At 31.5% G+C, this 21,493-nt stretch overlaps 2 protein-coding genes across 4 annotated transcripts; one reads left to right on the top strand and one right to left on the bottom strand.

Moving 5' to 3' along the window:
• Nucleotides 1-443: 443 nt before the first annotated feature.
• LOC105250230 (chondroitin sulfate synthase 2) lies at nt 444-3,938 on the bottom strand. Of its 2 annotated transcripts, XM_011256210.3 has the most exons (8): nt 3,849-3,938; nt 3,646-3,788; nt 2,720-3,551; nt 2,337-2,644; nt 1,602-2,192; nt 1,200-1,475; nt 909-1,092; nt 444-816 (listed from the first exon to the last, which is right to left on the bottom strand). In XM_011256210.3, exons 3-8 carry the CDS (start codon nt 3,363-3,365, stop codon nt 515-517), a joined length of 2,307 nt encoding a protein of 768 aa, XP_011254512.2. In that variant the 5' UTR covers nt 3,366-3,551; nt 3,646-3,788; nt 3,849-3,938; the 3' UTR covers nt 444-514. The 2 variants fall into 2 exon arrangements, with proteins under 2 accessions (XP_011254512.2, XP_011254511.2); XM_011256209.3 differs by having other exon boundaries at nt 3,646-3,899.
• A 9,814-nt stretch (nt 3,939-13,752) lies between these two features.
• LOC112637187 lies at nt 13,753-17,834 on the top strand. 2 transcript variants are annotated; one of them, XM_025406382.1, is made up of 12 exons: nt 13,753-13,913; nt 14,110-15,234; nt 15,307-15,441; nt 15,558-15,695; nt 15,801-15,976; nt 16,067-16,217; nt 16,520-16,687; nt 16,793-16,932; nt 17,060-17,221; nt 17,292-17,447; nt 17,571-17,661; nt 17,773-17,834. In XM_025406382.1, the coding sequence occupies exons 1-12, from the start codon at nt 13,763-13,765 to the stop codon at nt 17,832-17,834; spliced, it is 2,655 nt and encodes an 884-aa protein (XP_025262167.1). In that variant the 5' UTR covers nt 13,753-13,762. The 2 variants fall into 2 exon arrangements, with proteins under 2 accessions (XP_025262167.1, XP_025262166.1); XM_025406381.1 differs by lacking the exons at nt 17,292-17,447; nt 17,571-17,661; nt 17,773-17,834 and having other exon boundaries at nt 16,530-16,687; nt 17,060-17,100.
• Nucleotides 17,835-21,493: the final 3,659 nt, after the last annotated feature.

Below are 21,493 nucleotides of genomic sequence, written 5' to 3'. Positions count from 1 at the left end.
TCATAATACATCATTTATTAATAGACTGGTAAAATATGTAGAAAAAGTTTATAAAATTTCATATCAGTTCTAATGAAGACAATTTTTAAAATTTTATACACATATATCATAACTTGTAAAAAATGCAATTATTTTTTTATAGTTCTAAACCATACAACTTTAGACGACATAATGTTTATAAGATATATAAACTAACATTGTATTAATTACAAATATTTATTTCGAATAAAATTATATGCATATAATTTTTATATGTATGTATATATACATATAAAAATTAAATTAATAAAATATATTTATGTTTATTTATTTCATTTTCATGTATAAATCTGTGTGACAAATATATCTAACTGCTGTATCGAATTCGTCCTAAGAATTATAGGTATTTGTGAGAATATATATATTTCTCTTAGTTTTATATATATGAAAGTATATATACTGTTTAAATAATATATAAATTAATAAATAGCGGTTCTCTTTTTTATAAAGAATACGTATAGCGATTTCTGTTTTCTTATGCTTGATGATTTTGATAATCTAATATTAATCTAGCTAGTTGACTACGTTTACCCAAATGATTATTTTTTAGTTTAAGGCAACTTTTACGAATACTATCGTTGGAAGCATCGTCACAATTAACATCTTTGTATTTTATTTTTAACGTCGGTTCTACCGCACGAAATATATGCATATCACTGAAAGATACATACATTTCAAACAGAGAAGTTACAGGACTGTGCTTGGAAAGTTTCAGTAACATAGCAATATCTTTATCGGATCGTGTTAATGGAATGCTCGTCTCAACTGTTTGCCGCACTGAAATATTTCAATAAATATATTGATTTTTAATCACATAATAGAATCGACTTTTTTCAAAATAAATTGACAAAGATATATAAACTTCATACTTGCGTTGTAATCTTTGATGTAAAATGCGATATTGTTATAATTTTGTTCATCATATTTCCCATAATTGCTATTGACATCCACCTCATTGGGAGTTGCTTCATCCGCGTAAATTATATCAGGATGAAATTCAATGAATGGAATCGGACTGAATATTTGATAGTGACTGATGGTATTCATACGAACCTGGTAGACACAAATGAATGTACATATATATATATATATATATATATATATATATATATATAATTTATATATAAAATATTTATCAGTATTTATCTTAGTTTACTAACTCTGTTTAAATAATCTATTTTCAATTTTGTTCTTGTTTCCATGAGAAGAACCAAACTCTCTGAAGAAAACTTCTTTGCGCATAAATCGGTCACGGCAATCCTTAACATTGGATTTAAATCAATGGATGTTACATTAATGGGCAGTCGTATGGACAGCCAAGTAATTCTTGACTGATCCTTTTTATACTTCTCATTCACCATTAATATGTATTTTTTTACTTCGTAAAAGACATCGTTTTTACCTTTCGATGGTGAATCGAAATTGTACAAGAGGACCTATATAAATAATATTGTATGTAAATAATGTCAAATATTAATATTATTTACTATTATCTTACCGCATTTATAATACATTATTCACCATTATATTATTAAGAAACTAAACCTTCTATTTAAACTAACCATCATGAGAAAAGTCTTGTATTTTTTTTCCATACAATCTTGTGCATAATGTTCCATAAAATTTAATGCATCTTGCTTTTTGTTCAAATCAATGGTGATAATTATATTAATTCTTGTATTTTCGGTCACATATGGCACGGGTATGATTTCTACTTTTCCTAACGGTTTACAGACCTCGATTCTCTTTCTTACTTCCTTGCCCGTGGCCACATCGTTAAATGCTATGTCAAGTATGTAATCCATTCCTCTGGATGCGTCAAATTTTTGATAACCATTTAGTAGCTTTTTAAAGCTTAGTTTGTTATCATATTTACTTATAATATTATTCGTAACTGTGTTTATCACATAATCTATATCGGATTTTGTATCGCCTCTTAGTTCTTGAATATTAACGAAATCGGTCTCGAAGAAAATATGAGATTCATTGAAATATGACCAACGCAAAATATCAAAACGTCCCAGAGGTCTATTTCCAGGTTGATTTCCAATGGGCCATGATACATTACGTTGATTCGACGGACCTAAATGTGCAGTCACAGATATTACTTTACGTATATCATTAATCAATTTGTGAACTTTGATGGAATTTATCTGAAAGCATGTATCATGATTATTATGATACAAAGTTATACATATGTATATCTTATAAAATTTTTTAATAGATGGATTATATAAATAAATTTCTTTCTATCAAAACGCCTTATAATTTACAGTATATTATTTTAGAAGACTTACTGCAGCAAAATACATATTAAGTTTGTAAATAAGCATATGATCATAAATAGGATATATGGATAGCGAATTTTGGAATTCATTTTGATCAGTCAATCGAGCAAAATCCTTCTCGAAATTAAATGCTGGTCTCAATTGTGTAAATGTAAAGTTTTGGCCTTGTACTCGATTGCTACAAGGCATAGAAGTGGAATGAAGAATGCAACGACCAACATTAATATCGTCAGAATCTGAATACGCGTTCTTGACGCACCAGTCTAGATTATTTTTTATTTCTTGTATAATAGAATTGCTCAAAAGAATACCAGATTCTGAAAATAATTTTCATTTAAATTACCAATTAATTTATATATATTACATTTAGATTATAAATATATATATTTTACCTAGAGAACAATATGTATCAATTTCACTTTGAGCACCTATATGAACATTTTGACTCACGCTTATTTTATTTACAAATTCCATCAGACCTCTTGCATTCACATAACTCACATCTTTAATTAGAAAATAATAATCATAGCTCTCTAAATAATTATCAATGATATATTTCATAGCATGAAAAGGTTTCAAGATGCTTCTCGTATCGGTAAATCCCACTATCCCAGGGAAAGAAACGTTTGGTTTGGTCCCTTCTGGTATGGAGATAAAATAACGAATTTTATCTACTATATGAGCGATTGTTTTGTTCAGTGCTACATCTCTACTGTGAAGATGCTCTCGACTCGTTATAATTCCCACAAACAATTTCTCTCTAATTCCAAGCTCCGTTGAATAGTATCTCGGACGCACAAATGTTTTCTTTGCTTTCTGTACCGATTGTGGTTTACTATCGGTGTTTATTCTTGGTTCGTATGGATCTATGTCTTCCAAAGTATTAGAGAAATGATCAAAAGATTCTGCAGCTTCATGTTGTCTATCAATGTCGATTGGAATCAATAATAGACTGAAACTTAGGCCCATACATATACCCATTATCAAGTAAGCATTGCTCCAACAGAGCGAATACAAAACTTTAAACAGTGGTTTCATTTTGCTGCATTTAAGAAATTTCCGCTCTTTCAAATTTTGTTTCTTTATTGCGTTTAAATTATACTTTCAATAATATTTCTTTGCAAAAGAGATAATTTGTTATCCCCAAACATTTTAATATATGTCTAAAATATAAAAATATTTATATTGCGCTGAAAAGTATAACATTGTGTAGTTTGACTGCATCTGTAAATAAATAAATAATATATTAAAAAGTATCGTGTACATATATATATATAATATATTGTCATGCATATATATATATATATTTATTACTAACATGTATGTTTGTTCAACAAAATGCCATGATAACCTTAACTTTTCGATGAGATTCGATGTTTACATTCCTTGTGCATTCTTCTAGCTTAATATCTTCGCAATTATCAAATCATAATCGTTTGCATTACATTCACCGATTTGTTTCTGTAATAGATACGACAAATTTTATTAACTATACGATAGAGAGAGAGAGAAAGAACGTACACGTTCCTTCGCGCAGCACGATCTGTCATTCATTTGACATAACACATATATACATGCACACGTGTGTATCGAGTTACACCGTGTCCTTCACGACCAATTCATACATTCATGAATTCATTCATATATATAAAATCACAAGTGCGCCTTGCAGTTATGAAATCTGTATATTTCACGTGCATAAGAAGTTGCATAGTTGCAGGTGCTTTCGTAATTTTCATCTCGACTGCCATTTCGATAATTGAATAATTGTATGAATATATTAAAAAATGCTTTATATATATATATATATATATATATATATATGTGTGTGTGTGTGTGTGTGTGTGTGTATGTGTGTATGTGTGTGTTAATACGAATATAACGTTTGTCAATTATCGACAAATTGTTCACGTTAATCCTCGCGAAGTTTACGAATTGTTACACACTTCGTATCAATGTAAGCGTTACAAGCATTGCTTTATTATGACAGTATCTTTCATTGCATGCTATTTAACGCTCCATGGAAAATACATGCAAAATAACGGCTAGGATACACACGAATCACGAGCATACGATCGCCTCTAAGAATGCCCGTGATATGACGCTATGCGAATCGTTTTTCTTGTCGTATTTTACATTGCGACTTATGTGGCAGGAATCGCGGATGATGGTGAGACCACCAATATAATGCCAGGTAATTACTTAACGTATATTAAATTCTTCCCGAATGTTTTCTTTATCAAACGTAGAGATCTTAGCAGTTATATGATAAACAATATTTGTTCTAGCATTATCGTGCGCGTATGTTTTCCCAGTTTTTCTCTCTTTAAATATTTTTAGGAAACGGCATAAAGCATATTCTCAGACAGAAAAGTGAAGCGATACAAGATAAAATAAACGAGAAATTTATCGATGATAAAATAACTCGAGAGATAAATAAACATAGGAGACAGTCGTTATTAATCAACCGAATTGATAGCTTATCGCAAAATCGCAAAATTTTAAACGGCAAGTTAACAAGGGCCAAGCGAAGTCTCCAAAAAAGAAAGAAACGTGCTAAGAATTCGGATATCGCGCATCATCCGAATGTCTTCCAGAACAATGATGTTGATGATGACATCGATAAGGAAGAGGAGGAGGAAAATTTATCGAAAACACGGGGACTTCCAATCTGGCAAATTTCGGAACCGATGGTTGCTGCAATTGATCTAAATTCTACGACAAATCCAATGATTGTTAAACAAACAGAAATGATTAATCGCTCCTCGTTTAAGAGGCCGCGATCAGAGAATTTAAAGTCTTACCGTGTCTCGAAAGAAACGTCTTCTCTTATCGCTACTGACCAACATTCAAATTCGCACGGATTATTCGATACAAATGTTCCTGATAAAAATTTAGTATTTTCCAAATTCTCAAATTCGAAATCTAATAGAAGAAGCCCCGTTTTCAAAAAACTCGACAAAGTACCACTTTTTGCATATCCTCCTGAAATATCTGTCGACATAGATTCAAACTTTAAGCCATCTCGAGGATTTGAATGGCGAGGTAATGGATATCTGAAAAATTTTTCAAATCTGCGTAATAATCAAGAAGATTTATCTGACAGTCATCTAACCGATTCTAATGAAAGATTTCTGTTAGTACCGGTTTCCAAGGATCTCTACGTTTTAAAGAGTATTCAAGATAGTCCTAGCGTAAATGGAATGATTATTCCCAAACATAAATTATTAGAAAGAAATAAGAATAAAGGAAATATATCGGCCATTCTTTCGCTTAAGGCGCATATGCATCACGACGTGAAAGATGTAGGTAGAGCGTATCTTCATCACAGAGCTTCCAATAATCACTATTTATCTGATTATAATACAAATTATTTATATACTGATCTCGAGCCTCGTGTTATCGAAGAAAACAAGACAAATATAACGCCACTTTCGTATCCGAATTTCTTGTATCCAGGTATTGCTCCTCAGACTCTCGATGTAATCGACGTTCCTGAAATACTCGACCCACAAATTCCTCTTCGCGTTCCAGATTATAAACATATATCTTTTGTAGATATTGATTCGAATACTAAAATCGTTCCTTACGATTCAACCACAGCATCAACAGCTCCCTTTTTCGATATGTCAAAGTATGATGTATCTTCGTATCCTAAAGAAAACACAAATGATCGAAAATCAAATGTTTTACCCACGAAATTGAATGAATTAAATTCGCGATTAGATAGTGAAAATGATGAAAACTCTCTAGAATATAGCGATACTAGTATCCAATCGACAGATTTCCCAAGTACATTTGACAGTTTGGATGTTATTAATACAGATAAAAGTAGAATAAACTTCATAGATGATATTTCGACGCCATACAGATCTGCTTTCGACGCATCAAATCAAGATAATTTCTTCTCCAGTCAATTTCTTCTCAATAATATTGAGAATATTTTAAATAATCAAGATACAAATGAAGATTACATAGGATCTGAAATCATAACATTAAGCGAATATAATGATAAGAAATCAACTTTTAACGATTTCAATTATGACAATAAATTTATCGATGAAACATTATTTAGTAATTACACTACTATTAAATTGGATTCGTTTCTTAATATTGAAAATCACACAACATCCATTTCGTTACCTTCTGATACTGATGAATGGTCGTTGAAGAAGAAGCAGTCTAATGTAGGAAACCCACGCGCTTTATTAAATGCAATTGAACCGTTATCCTCAGAGCTGAAAAAATTGCTAACCGCTGTGAAATTGGTGAACCAAAGCATTAGCAATGTACAAAACAGACTATGCGATAAAAAAAATATTGTCAGATCAGCGAGAATCGAGCGAGAAAGTAAAGAAAGAAAAGCCACAAATATTGCAAAGTCAATTTATAGCAAGGATGATTTTGATCCCTTTATGAAAAATTTTAATAATCAATCTTTAGACAAGAAGAAGATTAAAATCAAAGACAAAAATATTGTAGATCGGATAAGTAATGATATAGAATTTAAGAGAAAAACCATTAATGATTATTTTCTAAACAAATTAACAACACCGTTGCAGAAACGTGAAAGCTCGATTAGCAATAATCGAAAAATACTCAATAATCGAAACTTCCTGAAAAAGAGAAAATTGAGTGAGAGCAAGTTTTTCAAATTGGATAATATTGAGAAGCATAGATTGCCTTTGAAATTTAATAGAAATTTAAAATCTTTGATAAGAAACTATAAAGTGCAAGCAAAACCAATCCGACAGCTCGTTGAATCGCGATTGAAAAGAGTGATACGTAAAACGACACCCGTTATAATATCATCACATGGTTTGCTCAAAAACAATATATTGAGCAAAAACAATTTTATAAATAGACTGACACAAAAGTCTCCAAAAAATAAATCAACTTCTTTGTCAAGACATAATACATTGTCGATATTTTCTGATATTATTGCAGATAAGGATAATCGAATGAATTTCTTATCAAATAATAAACGAGATTTGGCGCGATACAATATAACGAACAAATTATCCAGTGATACAGAAAATAAATATTCTTCCGTTGATCCGCAATCTTACAGGGAAGTAACGGCTTATCTCGACATACTTCGATTGTTGAACATGACGAAGAAACCTTTTATAGAGTCGCTGATTTCAACTACAGAATCTTCTGCAACTACAGCATCAATCTTGCCTATTGAGTATCCTATTGAGAGATCAACGACTATCGCTTGGAGAACAACAATCGCGTGGGGGAAAGAATCTCCAGAAGTGACCGAGTCAGTTTTATACGAGTATTTAACAGGTACCGATTACGAATATTATGAACAAAACTATACAGGAATTTACGAAGATTACGGGTATGAAGATCGAGGAAATGTTACATCTTGGTACGATTATGTGGAAGAAACCACGGCCGAAAAGATGGAAATTATTGCAACTACTATCAAACATTCAATACCGACATTTGTCGAAATAATGGAAGATTTCGAAATTACGACTCCTACGAAGAAGAAAATAGATTATGAAGTTGTGGAAACTATATCACTGACAGGATTGTCAGTTACGTTAAGTGCTTTTACGGTAACAATGCCTACTACACAACTTTATACGACGGAACTGTCAATTTTTCCGATCGATACGGAGGTATTTACTACTGAAATCATTGAAGAGACAGTCGCAATGCCTATTGAAATAACTGAAACTTCCATTATAATCCCAACGGTAATATTGACAACCGAATCTGTCATGCTGTTAACACCATTTTTAGAAGGCATGACGGATATTACTTTGAAAATCACAATTCCTACAGTTACTTCGACAACTTCAATCGAGGAAGCACCCATAATTACTGAAAAAGAAATTGTAGAAAGTACAGTGACAATTTTGGCGACGGAAATAACACAAAGTTTTCTTACTGAAACAAGTACATCTTTGTTTATCATTTCGACCGTATCATTATTTACAGCTGTAGAAACTGCAGAGTTGACAATTCAAATTACAACTCCCATCGTGCCAATTTTAACACCATTGACAGTTATGGAAAAGCTTCGAACTACAACATCAATAGAAAAACCTGCTTCTGTAACCGAAAGAATGATTACAGGTACAAGTTCAACTATAATATCGACCGAATCTACAGTTATTTTAGGTAAAAATACAACTTTGCAAGCTGTAACGAGCAAAATTACATACGTTACCAAGATACAAACGAGAATAGAAGACGTGATTTCATTTACGACGCAAGCTCTAACGTTTGCAACTCACATTCCGACAAGTACTTCGGAAATAACCGAAGAAACTAGTTTAGTCACCGAAAAAATTAAAACGACGTCTATAGAAAATACTACAGAAATTACGCACGTAACCACTTTACCAACCACACGATTCGCTCCAACTGTGCAAGTAACTGAAAGTACAACTGAAACATTAATTACCACTAGTAAAATTATAATTACCACGACCACAAGCTCGCCTACGACTTTGGAAAGAACGGAAACGATTTTAAGTACGACAGAGAAAATAACTACTTTAACACCGGAAGAAGAAGAAAGTCCGGTGACACAGATTGAAAAAACTATAACAGCGGAAGAAACGACAACTACAGAGACCCCGACAACTATTGGAACTGTAATGACTACTGAAATGATTAGCGAAACTTCAATGTCCAGCACAACTCCAACAATCGAAGTTTCATCTACAACGAGCACTCTTCTAACAACTATAGAAACTACAGTTACAAAATTTCTAACGCCTTCTGAAATTTTAACAATTACCGGTTCTTTGCCTATTGAAAATCGAACAATCACTAAACCTCCAACGACTATCGGAATCTCAACATTAATTCCAACAACCACCGAAATTCCAACGACTATTGAAACTTTAACAATCACCGAAACAATTGAGAGCACTTCAACGTCTTCGGTAATACCTGTTTCAGTAACTACAATTAAGACAGTCTTAACTACGTTATTGATAACGACAAAACGACCTACTGTTAAAACCACAATTCCAATTACATCATTGAAATTAATGACGACAACAACGATTGCGAATATAACATTGAGAGAAACGCCAAATACTACGATTTCTAGCACCTTTCTAACCACGATAGTACCTACAACAGCTTCTGTTAAAACCACAGTTCCAATTACATCAGTGAAATTAACGACGACAACGCTATTATCCTTGGTTACGAATACAACGTTAAGCGAAACGCCGTGCACGATTTCCACTACCTTTTTGACAGAAGAGATCGAGACTTCAACTACAACTTTTTCGATGACATCGGCTACAATATCTACGACTAAAATATTGCCTACACTATCTACATTAATAACTACTTCGTCGTTCTTGAACACAAGTGTCGCAATAAATAGGACATTTTTCACCACAATTTTTACCACGTTTAAAACAGCAATAATCGAGACCACAACTCTTTCGATGACTCCTGTTACTACAACATCTCCGTTTGAAACTACAACATTAATTCCATCAACTGTGAAGACAAATACAACGCTGAGCGAAATAACTTTTAGCACATTGTCGACAGAAATGATCGAAAGTACAGCTTTTACAACTGTATCGTTAACTGAAATAGTTTCCACAACGAGCTTAATTGAATTAATAACGGAAGAACGTACAACTTGGATCACTACGGAAAGAACCACTATCATGAAAGCGACAACTCTAATGACGTATCTGCCATTATCGACCACGATGTTTTTTATCGAAACCACCACAGAAACAACCTTATTCGTAATAGAAACGGTTACTCCTACAAGCAGTGAAGAAATTTCAACGATCAAAGAAGTCACCGCTGTTAGTTTTACTACAATAATTGAAGAATCTTCCTTGATTGAAGAGATTACTGATGTTATTTCTACAACTGTAGAAATATCAATACCTACCAAAATCACTTTGATGGAAAAAAGTACAATATCTGCAATAGAAACAAGTATCGCGAATACTAGCTTGGCACCGATAGTCATGACGACTGTTTCGCTTTTATCAGAAGCTACCACAGAGACTACAAGTTTGACAACAACTGGCACATTCTTATCAATTACTGAAGAACTAGAGCAGACAACACTTTTAAAAACTGAAATGACTTTTACTCCACCGTCCGAATTTACTCCATCAATATTAATCACCTCGGAAACGCCTGCTACTACATCGGAAGCTATGTCTGTATTGCCAAAGACTGTATCGGAGGGAAGAGAATTGACGACGACATTAACAAGTCCATTGATAACGTACACTTTAGAGACTTTTACAGCATTGTCTATCGAAAGAACAACTGTTTCAACTGTAGCAGCGACTAAAGAAATGCCAGAAGCCGAAACAGAATATTATGTAGCAAAGGAACCGTTCTACGAAGAAGAATATGAAGAATATGAGGAATATGAAATACCAACTGATAAATGGTATTATTATGAAGAGTACGAAACTACGACGAAGAGTAAGACGACTATGGCATCGAGCACAATAAAATATACAAAATTGTTCAAAGAGACGAGTCCGTTTTTTCTTGAAGGCACAACATCTTCGTACGAAACGAAAACTTTAGAATTTACAATGTATTCGACAACTTCTATGATTCTATCGTTTTATACCTCGAAAATACCTTATATTGAAGAATTTACTTCTGCTCTAGAAACATCTACAATGACTGTTATTGAGAATAGAACGACGATTGAAGTAGAAACCGAATTTATAACATCCATTACGAGTAAAGAGGAAGAATCGACGACAATCGCATTAACTTTCGGCTCTACCGAAGAATACACTCTTCTTCCCTCGACAGCCTTTGAAATTATCACGAAACCGCTTGAATATCTGACGATTCCTGCCAAATATACGGAATCTACATCAAAATTTTTGACGGAGATATGGTACGCGCCAAAATTCACGAAACCCGAAGAAATTTCGGAGATTGAATTAGAGAAGACTTCAACCTCCGAACGAATTTTTACGGAGACTGAATTTATCGAGGAGAAGTTAATTTCCTTTTTTGTGTCATCAACATTGACGACATTGTCGGAGAGAGAAGCTATTGGAGTAACAACCGCGAGCATCGCGTTCTCAGAGATGGAAACCGCTATCGAAATCGCTTACGAAGTAACCACTTTGGCGACGACGACTGTGTTAATTACCAAAGAAGAGATTGCTTCGTATACCACAATGTTTATTACCCCAGAAATTGAAACCGAACTTATTACAATGAGGAAAACTACGATTGGACGAGAAGAAGAAAAGAGACAGTTACAGCAACTACTCGATGATCTCGAACAGCGTGAGAGAGAAGTGATGGAGAGAGAGGAAAGGCTAAAGGAGAAAGAACGAAAATGGGAAGAGAAGAAACATGAGGAAATGATGCAGCGTGAAAAGGAAAAAGCAAAGAATATTACAATAATAACTGATACAACTGCGAGCTATGAAACAAGCACAGTTCCTGTTGAGATTGTCAGTACAGAAAATTTAACTGTTGCTTCTACTGCAAAGATTAAAGTCACGTCTCTTGTCTTCGATACGTCAAGCTTGGCTGAAATTGCTACAACTTCAACGGAAACAGAGGAAGGTATATTTGCGACATACTTTACAGAAAAGACGAAGGAGGTAACTACACAAGAAATATTTTCAACATATATTGTTGAAGTAACAGAAACGGCTATACTTTATACTACGGAGGAAAGTACCTCTGTAACTTACGTTACAAAAGAAATAGAAGAAATATATGTTACAAATTATATAATTCCGACGTCATACATCACTGCATCTATTGTAGACATATACAACATCAGTTTAGTTTCCATCGAAACCACCACTCCTTACACTATCGAAGAAATATATACGACGAGTTATGGAACTATTTACCTGAGTGAACCTTTATTTACCACGTCTACAATGGTGTTCACCAGCCCGATTACTTTGGTTACTGACGAATTCATTACTTTATCTACTGCTACGTTTAGAATCAGTTCATATGAAATTGGCACAACTTCAATACCGATCCCAACTCCTACAAAAGAAAGATATATTACGAGTTGCGTAACCCTTTGTAGTGAATTTCCATTCATTTCGCCTACAATGACGTTAACTGGTCGAATTACAACAGCTATTGGTATCACTATTTTACCTATACCAGTTACAACTCCTATTTCGTATACGCAAGAAATAATAGACGTTTACAGTGAGTTGTTCACTTCATCAGCATCAGAGTTTATTAACACAACTACAGCTTTAGCTATTAGCACAATCATGGAGATAGAATATGATGAAGAGATAGAAAGCCTGAAAGAAAAATTGCGCGAGAAAGAACGCGAATTGAAGGAGAGAGAAAAAATATTGCTGGAAAAAGAGGAAAGATTAAAGAAAAATATAATAGAATTCGAATTGTACATGAAAGAAATCGAGAAAGAAGTAATGCATACATTGACTACGTCGAGTTTATCAACACCTGTGCCACCGACTGAAAAGACTACTGTAAAGACCCAAGTAACAACGATTAAAAAGATAATTGAGAGGAAAGAAAATCAAACTACTACAAAGATGGCAACTTCTCAACATGAGACTACAAGAGTAACAGATATTGAAGAAAAAGAGCGAACAAGACATGTTCCCGGAAAGACAACAACACAGGTAGAAGAGATTGTGACGAAAAAAATATGTCTCAATGTCTTGGAAAATACGACAATTCCTTTTGTTATTAAGAAGATGTGTCTGCCATATTTACCTGAAAGAAAGAGAAAGCAAAAGTCAGTCGGTCGTTTAAACAGAAAGCTTTTTTCATTTTCAAATACGAAGGAAAATAAAGAATTAAAATTTCCAAATTTTCGATATAGAGGAACAAGAAGAGTGATAGAAACGACACGCAAAATTGACAATTTGCAATTATCGTATCATGAATGGCTGAGTAACGAAACCACGAAACCAATGCGACATTTTAAAGGCTTCACTAGGATCTATGAAAGAAAGGGAAAATCTTTTTTAAAAAAGATTTCTACCGGTATCAATGTGCAAGAAAATTCTATCCATAATTTTCGAAGTAAAATTCCTCTATACGAACAACATTATTATCCCTATGAAAGTCTCTTTCAGTCAACGGGAACGTTTGTGTTAAATAATAAGAAATATAAAAAAAGAAACGCCTTCTTCGATCATTATTTAATTCTTGCAAGGAGAAATAATTTTTCGAATAATGACAAATGTATTGAGAAAAGAAATGTTTTGTCGACAGAGAAAAACATTCGGTCTTGGGCGAGAGAAAATAGAGCTAATATTTCGAGCCAAAAAGTTACGAGTACAATAACAGAGGAAAAGAATTTAGATGAAAAAGAAAATGAGTCTTACACGGTGAATGTATTACATCTCAGTTATAATAAAGACAAAGAAACATACGAAGTAATATCTGCTAATCCAAGTGAAAATGAGTTAACAGTAATTATGTCTGAATCAAATGACGACAATACTGTTAATAAATTTGGAGATGAAAAAATTACAACACCGTACCACGAACTTGAAGAAAAGAATGATCTACAAGAAGAAAATGATCGACAGGAGGAAGAAGATGATTCTTTCGAGGATATATTAGAAAGTATAACAAAAAGGATCTTATTCTTTCAAATATCTTTCATTCGTATAGATTTATTTATTTTTATTTGTTATAATATATTTGCATATAGTTTATTATGAAATTATAACTTATATTATCTTCATATTCAGATATTATTATATTATTATATTAAAAACATTTTTTTTCCTTTTTAACAATTTTAATAATTGTATTGTAGATTACATGAATTATGAAGAACATACAACATCAATACCGATACGTGACGATAAATTTTTAGATAGAGATGATGATGAAAGCAAGATGAAAAATAAAACAATATTATTGGATCAAATGTGGCCTACGGAAAAAAGTACGACATATCATCTGGGTGGCACTAGATTTTGGGAACTCGACGTTACAGAACCGTCAGGTGTATTGAGTATTCCAACTGATACAAGCAAAGCTATCGATGTATCCGTTTCTAGAACAACGTGTCTCTATGTTGTCTTAAAAAATGAAATAAATATCGACGGAAAAACAAAACGTAATATACATTACCACAAAGGAGACGTTTATAATAAAGAAATCAAGAAATATGATGATTCTATCGAGAAGCGAAAAATCGGTCTTAAAAATATAACAAGAGAGAATACGCAAAATTTGCGCGGATTGAATCGCTATAAACAGAATTTTGGAGGAAAAAGAAAACTCGATGGTTTCTCGCGGGTCAGCAAAGAGGATCCAATAATAGCGAAAACTCGAAAGTTGTGTAGCGTCAATGGGAATGAATCAAAACATCGGATAATTAAAGATATCAAAGATAAAACTAAAAAGAAACAATCTGCAAAATCGCAAAAATCACAAAATATTAATTCACACTCTCCGAAAAGTTGCACAGATAGCTGTATCATGAATAAAAAAAATTCGGGCAAAGCAATTATTAGCATGACCGCGAATCATCATTCTCAAGCGAAAAGTAACAACAATAAAAAAGAGAATGAGAAAATAATGAATAATACTAATAACGATATCACTTCTGATAAAAAAAATCGATCAATATGCGGGTCCCGCGAGGGAAAAAACCATAATTATTTAAATTGTATTTGCGATATCGTGGACGTCATTAAAAACATAAAATCTATATTAAACAGAGTAAGCTTTTCACTGGACGAAATTAAGGCGCTCAATTGCAGCATATATAAAGAGACCCAGGACAAGATAGTGATTTCGATAGATTCCGACGCGGAAGAAACTAGAGAATTTTCACAGCCTCATTACAACACCGAATCATTAAAAGGTCAGAAATATATCAAACTGGAAGAACTGGAAGATGACTTTAAGAGCGATTTGGATCTCGGCAATGGTATTTTTTTTGCAATTGTCAAATATCAAAATTCCTGATAATATTACGAAAGAATTTAATTTTCTCTTTCAGATCACGATATTGTTTCATTGCCCGGTGTTAATCTCAATTTACCTTGTAATCAAGACAGCGACGGTATCACTTGGCTATCGACTATTAGCAGACCGAGTTATATGTGGAAGAGAACCGATGGCATCGCAATTTTCGGTATAGCATGACACATCTGCTTCGAAATCATTTGCACATTGACTTTGAAAGAAATGTATTGACATTATATATTTTGAAATATGTAACAGTATCTATAAAATCTTAATTCTTTACAGGTTTTGTGGCTGAAAACGGTGATTTAGAATTGCGAAATGTAAATGCAAAAGATACGGGAAATTACACATGCGTCACGACGTACGTGGGTCCCGAGACTGAAGAGCCTATAGAAACTACCTACGAAGTTCGTTTGCAAGGTAGATTATTAGTTATTAATTATGGACGAAATTTATTTTATCGAATTAAATTTTCTTCCTAAATTTACATTAACTTTATCAAATTAAAAAAATAATTTTCTACAGTTGTGACGCTACCGAGATACATTGTACACGGCGAGAGTCGTTACTATACGCGATCCTGCGACGAAAGGGATTTAGATATATTAGTAACGTATCTTCCGGTAAAACTAAATGATATTATATGCGAAGCAGATATTTGCAATGCTTATATCTTGACACCATCTTGCTCTCGAAATCAAGTACGTATATACGTATTATGTAAGATAAGAATATTATATTTATTCAATATGAATCTCTCAAGTCTAAATTGTGCTATTGCTCTCTTACAGATTACAATAAATATTTTATTATTGCCTTCGCATATCGTCAAACTGATGACGATCGATCCCAAACGCTGCAATGTCATTTGCCTTAAAGGCATTCAGGACAAACTCTCGCTGATACTGAGTAAAAATTTACAAATCTTCCTTGGAAAAACTAGTTAGTCGATATCTTGCGTCCTTTTACTTTGTCGCAACATATCCTCTATTTTCTTTTATAACGTGAAAATTAATTTGATGTATCATTCAAAATTTTAATTGAAACTCTCTAATGTATTTGTAAACGATTTTTTAATACAAACATAAATCAAGTTTTCCGTTTCTTTAAAAAATATCTTATTTGAACATCTTCCAATAAAAAAGATAAAATAATTGATAGATATTTTTATCGTTTTATAGAAAAGAGGAATGTTGCGACTTTAAAATTGACAATAGCATTTCTATAGAGTTCTTTAACTATAGTTATTTTCAGATTACCTCACTATGAGCAGAGATTGGTTCCGATCGATGAAAAGTCCATATTCGCAAGATGGAAAAGAGGAAGGACAAATGCATTTGCCGAAAGAACCAGCAATATCGGCCTGTTTTCCAGCTGTCCGGCCGGATACGGTCTTCATGGCACGCATTGCAGTATGTTATATCCGCATGATATCCAACTATAAAAAGAAAATGCTTATATAAATAAATAAATAAATAAATAAATAAATAAATAAATAAATAAAAACGTACTTGTAGTTCCTTGTCATATGGATACTTATAGTGAGGATGGAATATCGTACTGTAAAAAATGTCCGCCTGGTACGTATCAGCCTAATCATGGTGCCAGAGTTTGTCGCACGTGCACTGATCCATTGACGAAAGGCTGTCACAATATGGTACACACATCCAACTGATTGCAATTTGCCAAATATAAATTAATATATCTTGCAATGCCACTACTTTAGAATATTAATGTAAAGTGCATTGTATATACATATGTATAAATAAGTAACTCTTCTACAGCTCTGGAGTTCTTTTTCCGCTATAATGATAACTTTGGCAAGTCTCAGCGTGATGCTATCAATATTCTTGCTATTCCTATGGATAATCTGCTGTGCTAAGAAAAAATTCTGTATAAAGAAGATAGCTAGTATTATACCTAAGGCAGACACATTTGAACAAGAGGTAAAATTGTAAGATTTAAAAAAAGAAATTGCGACAGAATAATAGTGAGCGATTTTTTATTAACTTACAGGATCCCATAGAGGAGCAATCGTTAATTAAAGATGTAAGTGAAAATCAAGATCAGCAATGGGATAATGAATACAAAGCTAAGAAAAAAAAGAAAAAGTTTTATCTGAATAAAAAACGTCGAAAACAAAACGAAAGAGGAAAATATGAAAAGATGCGGGTTTGTAAAATTGCAGAATATATAGAGATAAATTTGTGATTGATAAAAATACCTTTATTTATTATATAGCAAAACCGATGATTATTATTGCTTAAGATTAATTTTTGCTTTTGATCACTGCAGATATATGAAGATGAATGGGGATCGCATCGTATAAAGAATACTCCGATCGTTTGTCCAGATTCTTATCGATCTCATGAAGATTACAACAACTGTAAGCATCTTTCAATATATAAAATATTAATGTATAAAAATGTAATCTTTTGATCTCTCTACTTCATATAAATGTTATATATTTTTATATATATATGATAAATTTATTCAGATTATTCGAAGCAATCGTATCGTAAAGGACCCCGGCTGCCAGAATGTGATTTCGATACATGATAAAAGACGCGATATGTATCAGAAAACATACGCTACAAATAGCGCGGAATTATGTAATTTAAGAGATAAGTTTGTATAAATATTTTAGACTTTTTTTTAATTACATCTAAAAAGAAGTATACAATATCCGTCCGGTATGCACAGATTTACTTCTCTCTCTCTTAAGGATTAATTATACCTATCAAATAACGCATTATTTATGTCTATTGTATTGAACATATGTTATAAATAAATATTATAGCATACAAATATAAAATATTTCAATATGTTAACTACTGTTAATTCAACTTTGATATTTATACATACTCCTTTTTTTTTGTTCTTGTCATTTATTTATTTATAAATCATTTTTATTACCAAGACTCATTAACTTCTTTTTAGGAAAAGTATAATTATCTTTATAATTATCAATAGATTTGCTAATATAAAAAAAGATGAAATTGGAGACATAGATCTATGGTCTAAGATTTTTAGTCATGAGATTTATTCAATGAATAAATCTCAAAGTACTAGTTTAAAGTAAAATGATTTATAATAAAGAAATTTTTTATTTAGAAATTATATCAATTATATATGCTTCAACAATGATGCAAATAAATTTGTATAATGCAGCACACAATACAAATGTAATTAAATACTTAAGTCTAATGATTTGTATCTGTAATGTAATAGAAATTGAATTACTATCATTATTAATATTGCTGTTGTTAAAATTAAGTTTATAATAAAAATAATGCAATTTTTAAAATAAGCTTGAATTTAACAAACGTCATATATATGTTAAAGAATTATTTTTATTATAAACACATACATTTTCTATTGTAATAATGTTTATATAGCCAAATAATGCTCATAGCATTGGTACTACACTAATGCGACACAGCCAGATAACCTGAAAACAGTATTATTATTACATATACATATATTAATCTCATGTGTTCATCAAAGATTTTAATGATATTCCTCAATGAAATTTAATGTAATACATCAAAGAAAGTATCGAGCTAGAAGCGACATTCTTGATACGTACCAGAAATTCATTTCAACAACTGATGACGGATTACCAAGAAGGGAATGGAGAATCCACTGCCGCAGAAGAGCATAAAATAGAGCAACAACTTATGCCTGTTCTGTGTGCTAAATGGCATGTTCTGTACAAAAAGATAAAATAATTATAACATATTTACGCAGCAAACATAAAATATATATAATATATATACTTCAAATTACATTTCAACGTTATGTAATTGAACAAACTGTCACTTACATGACCAGGAATACCGTCGTAAGGATCATGATGACCGCCCCTGCGAATTGCGCTCGTCGTAAATCTCCTTACCGCTTGGCGAGTAAACATGCTCATCGGATTGATCATTTTCGATAAAATAATGCGACAGCGAACGTCCCTCCGTGAATCTCGTGAAAGATGGCGTCTCGTCGTCTGCTTCGGCCAGGGTAGCCAACCTAAGAAACAGCCTCGTTTGACAGTTGCAATACGCAACGCGCGATGCAAATTTTGTCCAATCAAATGACGCTTTGTGATAGAGTCTAAATAAAAATATTGTAATATTTTTTTTGTTGGCTCCTCTGATAGTTGAATTATACAAATAAATGTAACGTGGCGGTCAAATCGCGCGTTGCGTTAAATCCGTAGCAATCCGTAGCAAACAGTTTTGTTAAATGTGAAAATCATTCATGCGATAGTGAAACAGTTATTATATACTTGTGTAACAGTGATGTAAAAGTGATACATTCGAGAGAAAGGAAAAGACAAGATTTTGTGCTTTGTACGAAAATTTAGCGAGAGGAGAGAAACAGGTATCGTACTTTCTGTGAAAACTTAACATATAAAATTACACACACATATATATACTTAATAAATTAATATATATATATATATATATATATATATATATATATATATCTCTGTTAGATATTTTTTTTGTTTTTTACATGTGCATATATTTACTTGTATATATAAAAAATATATTTATATTTATATATTATATATTATATATTTATATATTATATTATATATATATTATATAAAAAAATTATTAATTATAAAACACACATCGAAACACATTGAAATGAGATAGTTAATTATTGGGAAGATACAATTTATCGCTAAGCAGCAATAATAAATTACTGAATATGAATAAATTTATTTTTGTACATGAAATATAAAATGTAACTATGAGATATTTTATGATTTAATATTTAATAACATTTTAAATTTTCTATTTCCTAATCAAGAAATTATTCTAAAGTTTAATATATTTCAATTTTTTATATAAATCTGCAACAAGTAATTTTTTTTTCACAGGACATGGTTTTAATTAACGTATGCTTCATTTTTTATTACATTTTATTGCATATTATTATTTCATTATTACATTGTTATATTATTTCTGTAGTTTTATTAATCGATATGATGTTTTACAAATATTTTATGGTAAATCGTGCGACAAGGAATAATCTTTTATTAGTTTTTTAATACAACAATTAAATAACCGTAAATTTTTATACATGTACTCGCATAGTATTTTCTTTATTAATTTATTAATATACACACAATACTAATATACAATACTAAATATGCTTTACATACAAATAATGTATAATATAAATTGAAAGATGGCGTCTCTTCATCTATTTCGGTCAGGGTAGTCAACTTAAGGAACAGCCTTGTTTGACAGTTGCAATACACAACGCACGACGCAATTTTTGTCCAATCAAATGACGCTTTGTGATAGAGTCTAAATAAAAATATTGTAGTAATATTTTTTGTTGGCTATTCTGATAGTTGCTATGAATTACAAATAAATGTAATGGCGCGATCAAATCGCGCGTTAAATCAGTTACGCCAAATCCGTATCAATCCAAATAGTTTTGTTAAATTTAAAAGTCATTCATGCAGCAGTAAAATAGTTATTGTACATTATTTGTGTAATAGTGATGTAAAAGTGATACGTTCGAGTGAAAGGAAAAGACAGGATTTTGTGCTTTGCATGAAAATTTAGCGACAGCAAAGAAACAGGTATCGTACTTTCTGTGAAAACTTAACATATATAATTACACACACATATATATACTTAATAAATTAATATATCTGTTAGATATTTTTTATTTTTAATTTGTTTTGCGAAAATATTTTTATACCATCTCATTTTATACCATTTCATGAATTAATATGAAATTTTACTTTATATGTTTATATATATATATATATATATATATATATATATATATAAATTATTAATTAAGCTATTAAATAAGCTAAAATTATTAGTTATTAATTAACATTGAAATAAGATAATTAATTATCGGCAAGATAAAATTTATCGCTAAGCAACAATAATAGATTACTGAATATGAATAAATTTATTTTTGTACATGAAATATAAAATGTAAGATATTTTATGATTTAATATTTAATAACATTTTTAAATTTTCTATTTCTTAATCAAGAAACTATTCTAAAATTTAATATATTTCTATTTTTTATATAAATCTGCAACAAGTAATTTTTTTCACAAGAAATGATTTCAATTAACGTATATTTGTCTCAGGTTTTATTACATTTTATTGCACATTATTATTTCATTATTACATTATTATATAATTTTAGCATTTATTAATTGATATGAACGTTTTAA

The sequence above is a fragment of the Camponotus floridanus genome, unplaced genomic scaffold, assembly GCF_003227725.1.
Source record: "Camponotus floridanus strain SB8 unplaced genomic scaffold, Cflo_v7.5 scaffold140, whole genome shotgun sequence".
In the NCBI taxonomy this organism is placed as follows: Eukaryota; Metazoa; Arthropoda; class Insecta; order Hymenoptera; family Formicidae; genus Camponotus; species Camponotus floridanus.
The sequence above is the reverse complement of the archived record's forward strand: the minus strand, read 5'-3'. Positions and strand labels throughout refer to the sequence as shown.

Coding starts and splice junctions, on each gene's coding strand:
- LOC105250230 (XM_011256210.3), bottom strand. CDS start 3,365: ATGAAACCACTGTTTAAAGTTTTGTATTCGCTCTGTTGGAGCAATGCT. Junction 2,193..2,336: donor TTAATATGTATTTTGCTGCA/GTAAGTCTTCTA, acceptor ACATGCTTTCAG/ATAAATTCCATCAAAGTTCA. Junction 1,476..1,601: donor ACAAGACTTTTCTCATGATG/GTTAGTTTAAAT, acceptor TTATTTATATAG/GTCCTCTTGTACAATTTCGA.
- LOC112637187 (XM_025406382.1), top strand. CDS start 13,763: ATGTCTGAATCAAATGACGACAATACTGTTAATAAATTTGGAGATGAA. Junction 13,914..14,109: donor TTTCGAGGATATATTAGAAA/GTATAACAAAAA, acceptor ATTGTATTGTAG/ATTACATGAATTATGAAGAA. Junction 15,442..15,557: donor CGATGGCATCGCAATTTTCG/GTATAGCATGAC, acceptor AATTCTTTACAG/GTTTTGTGGCTGAAAACGGT.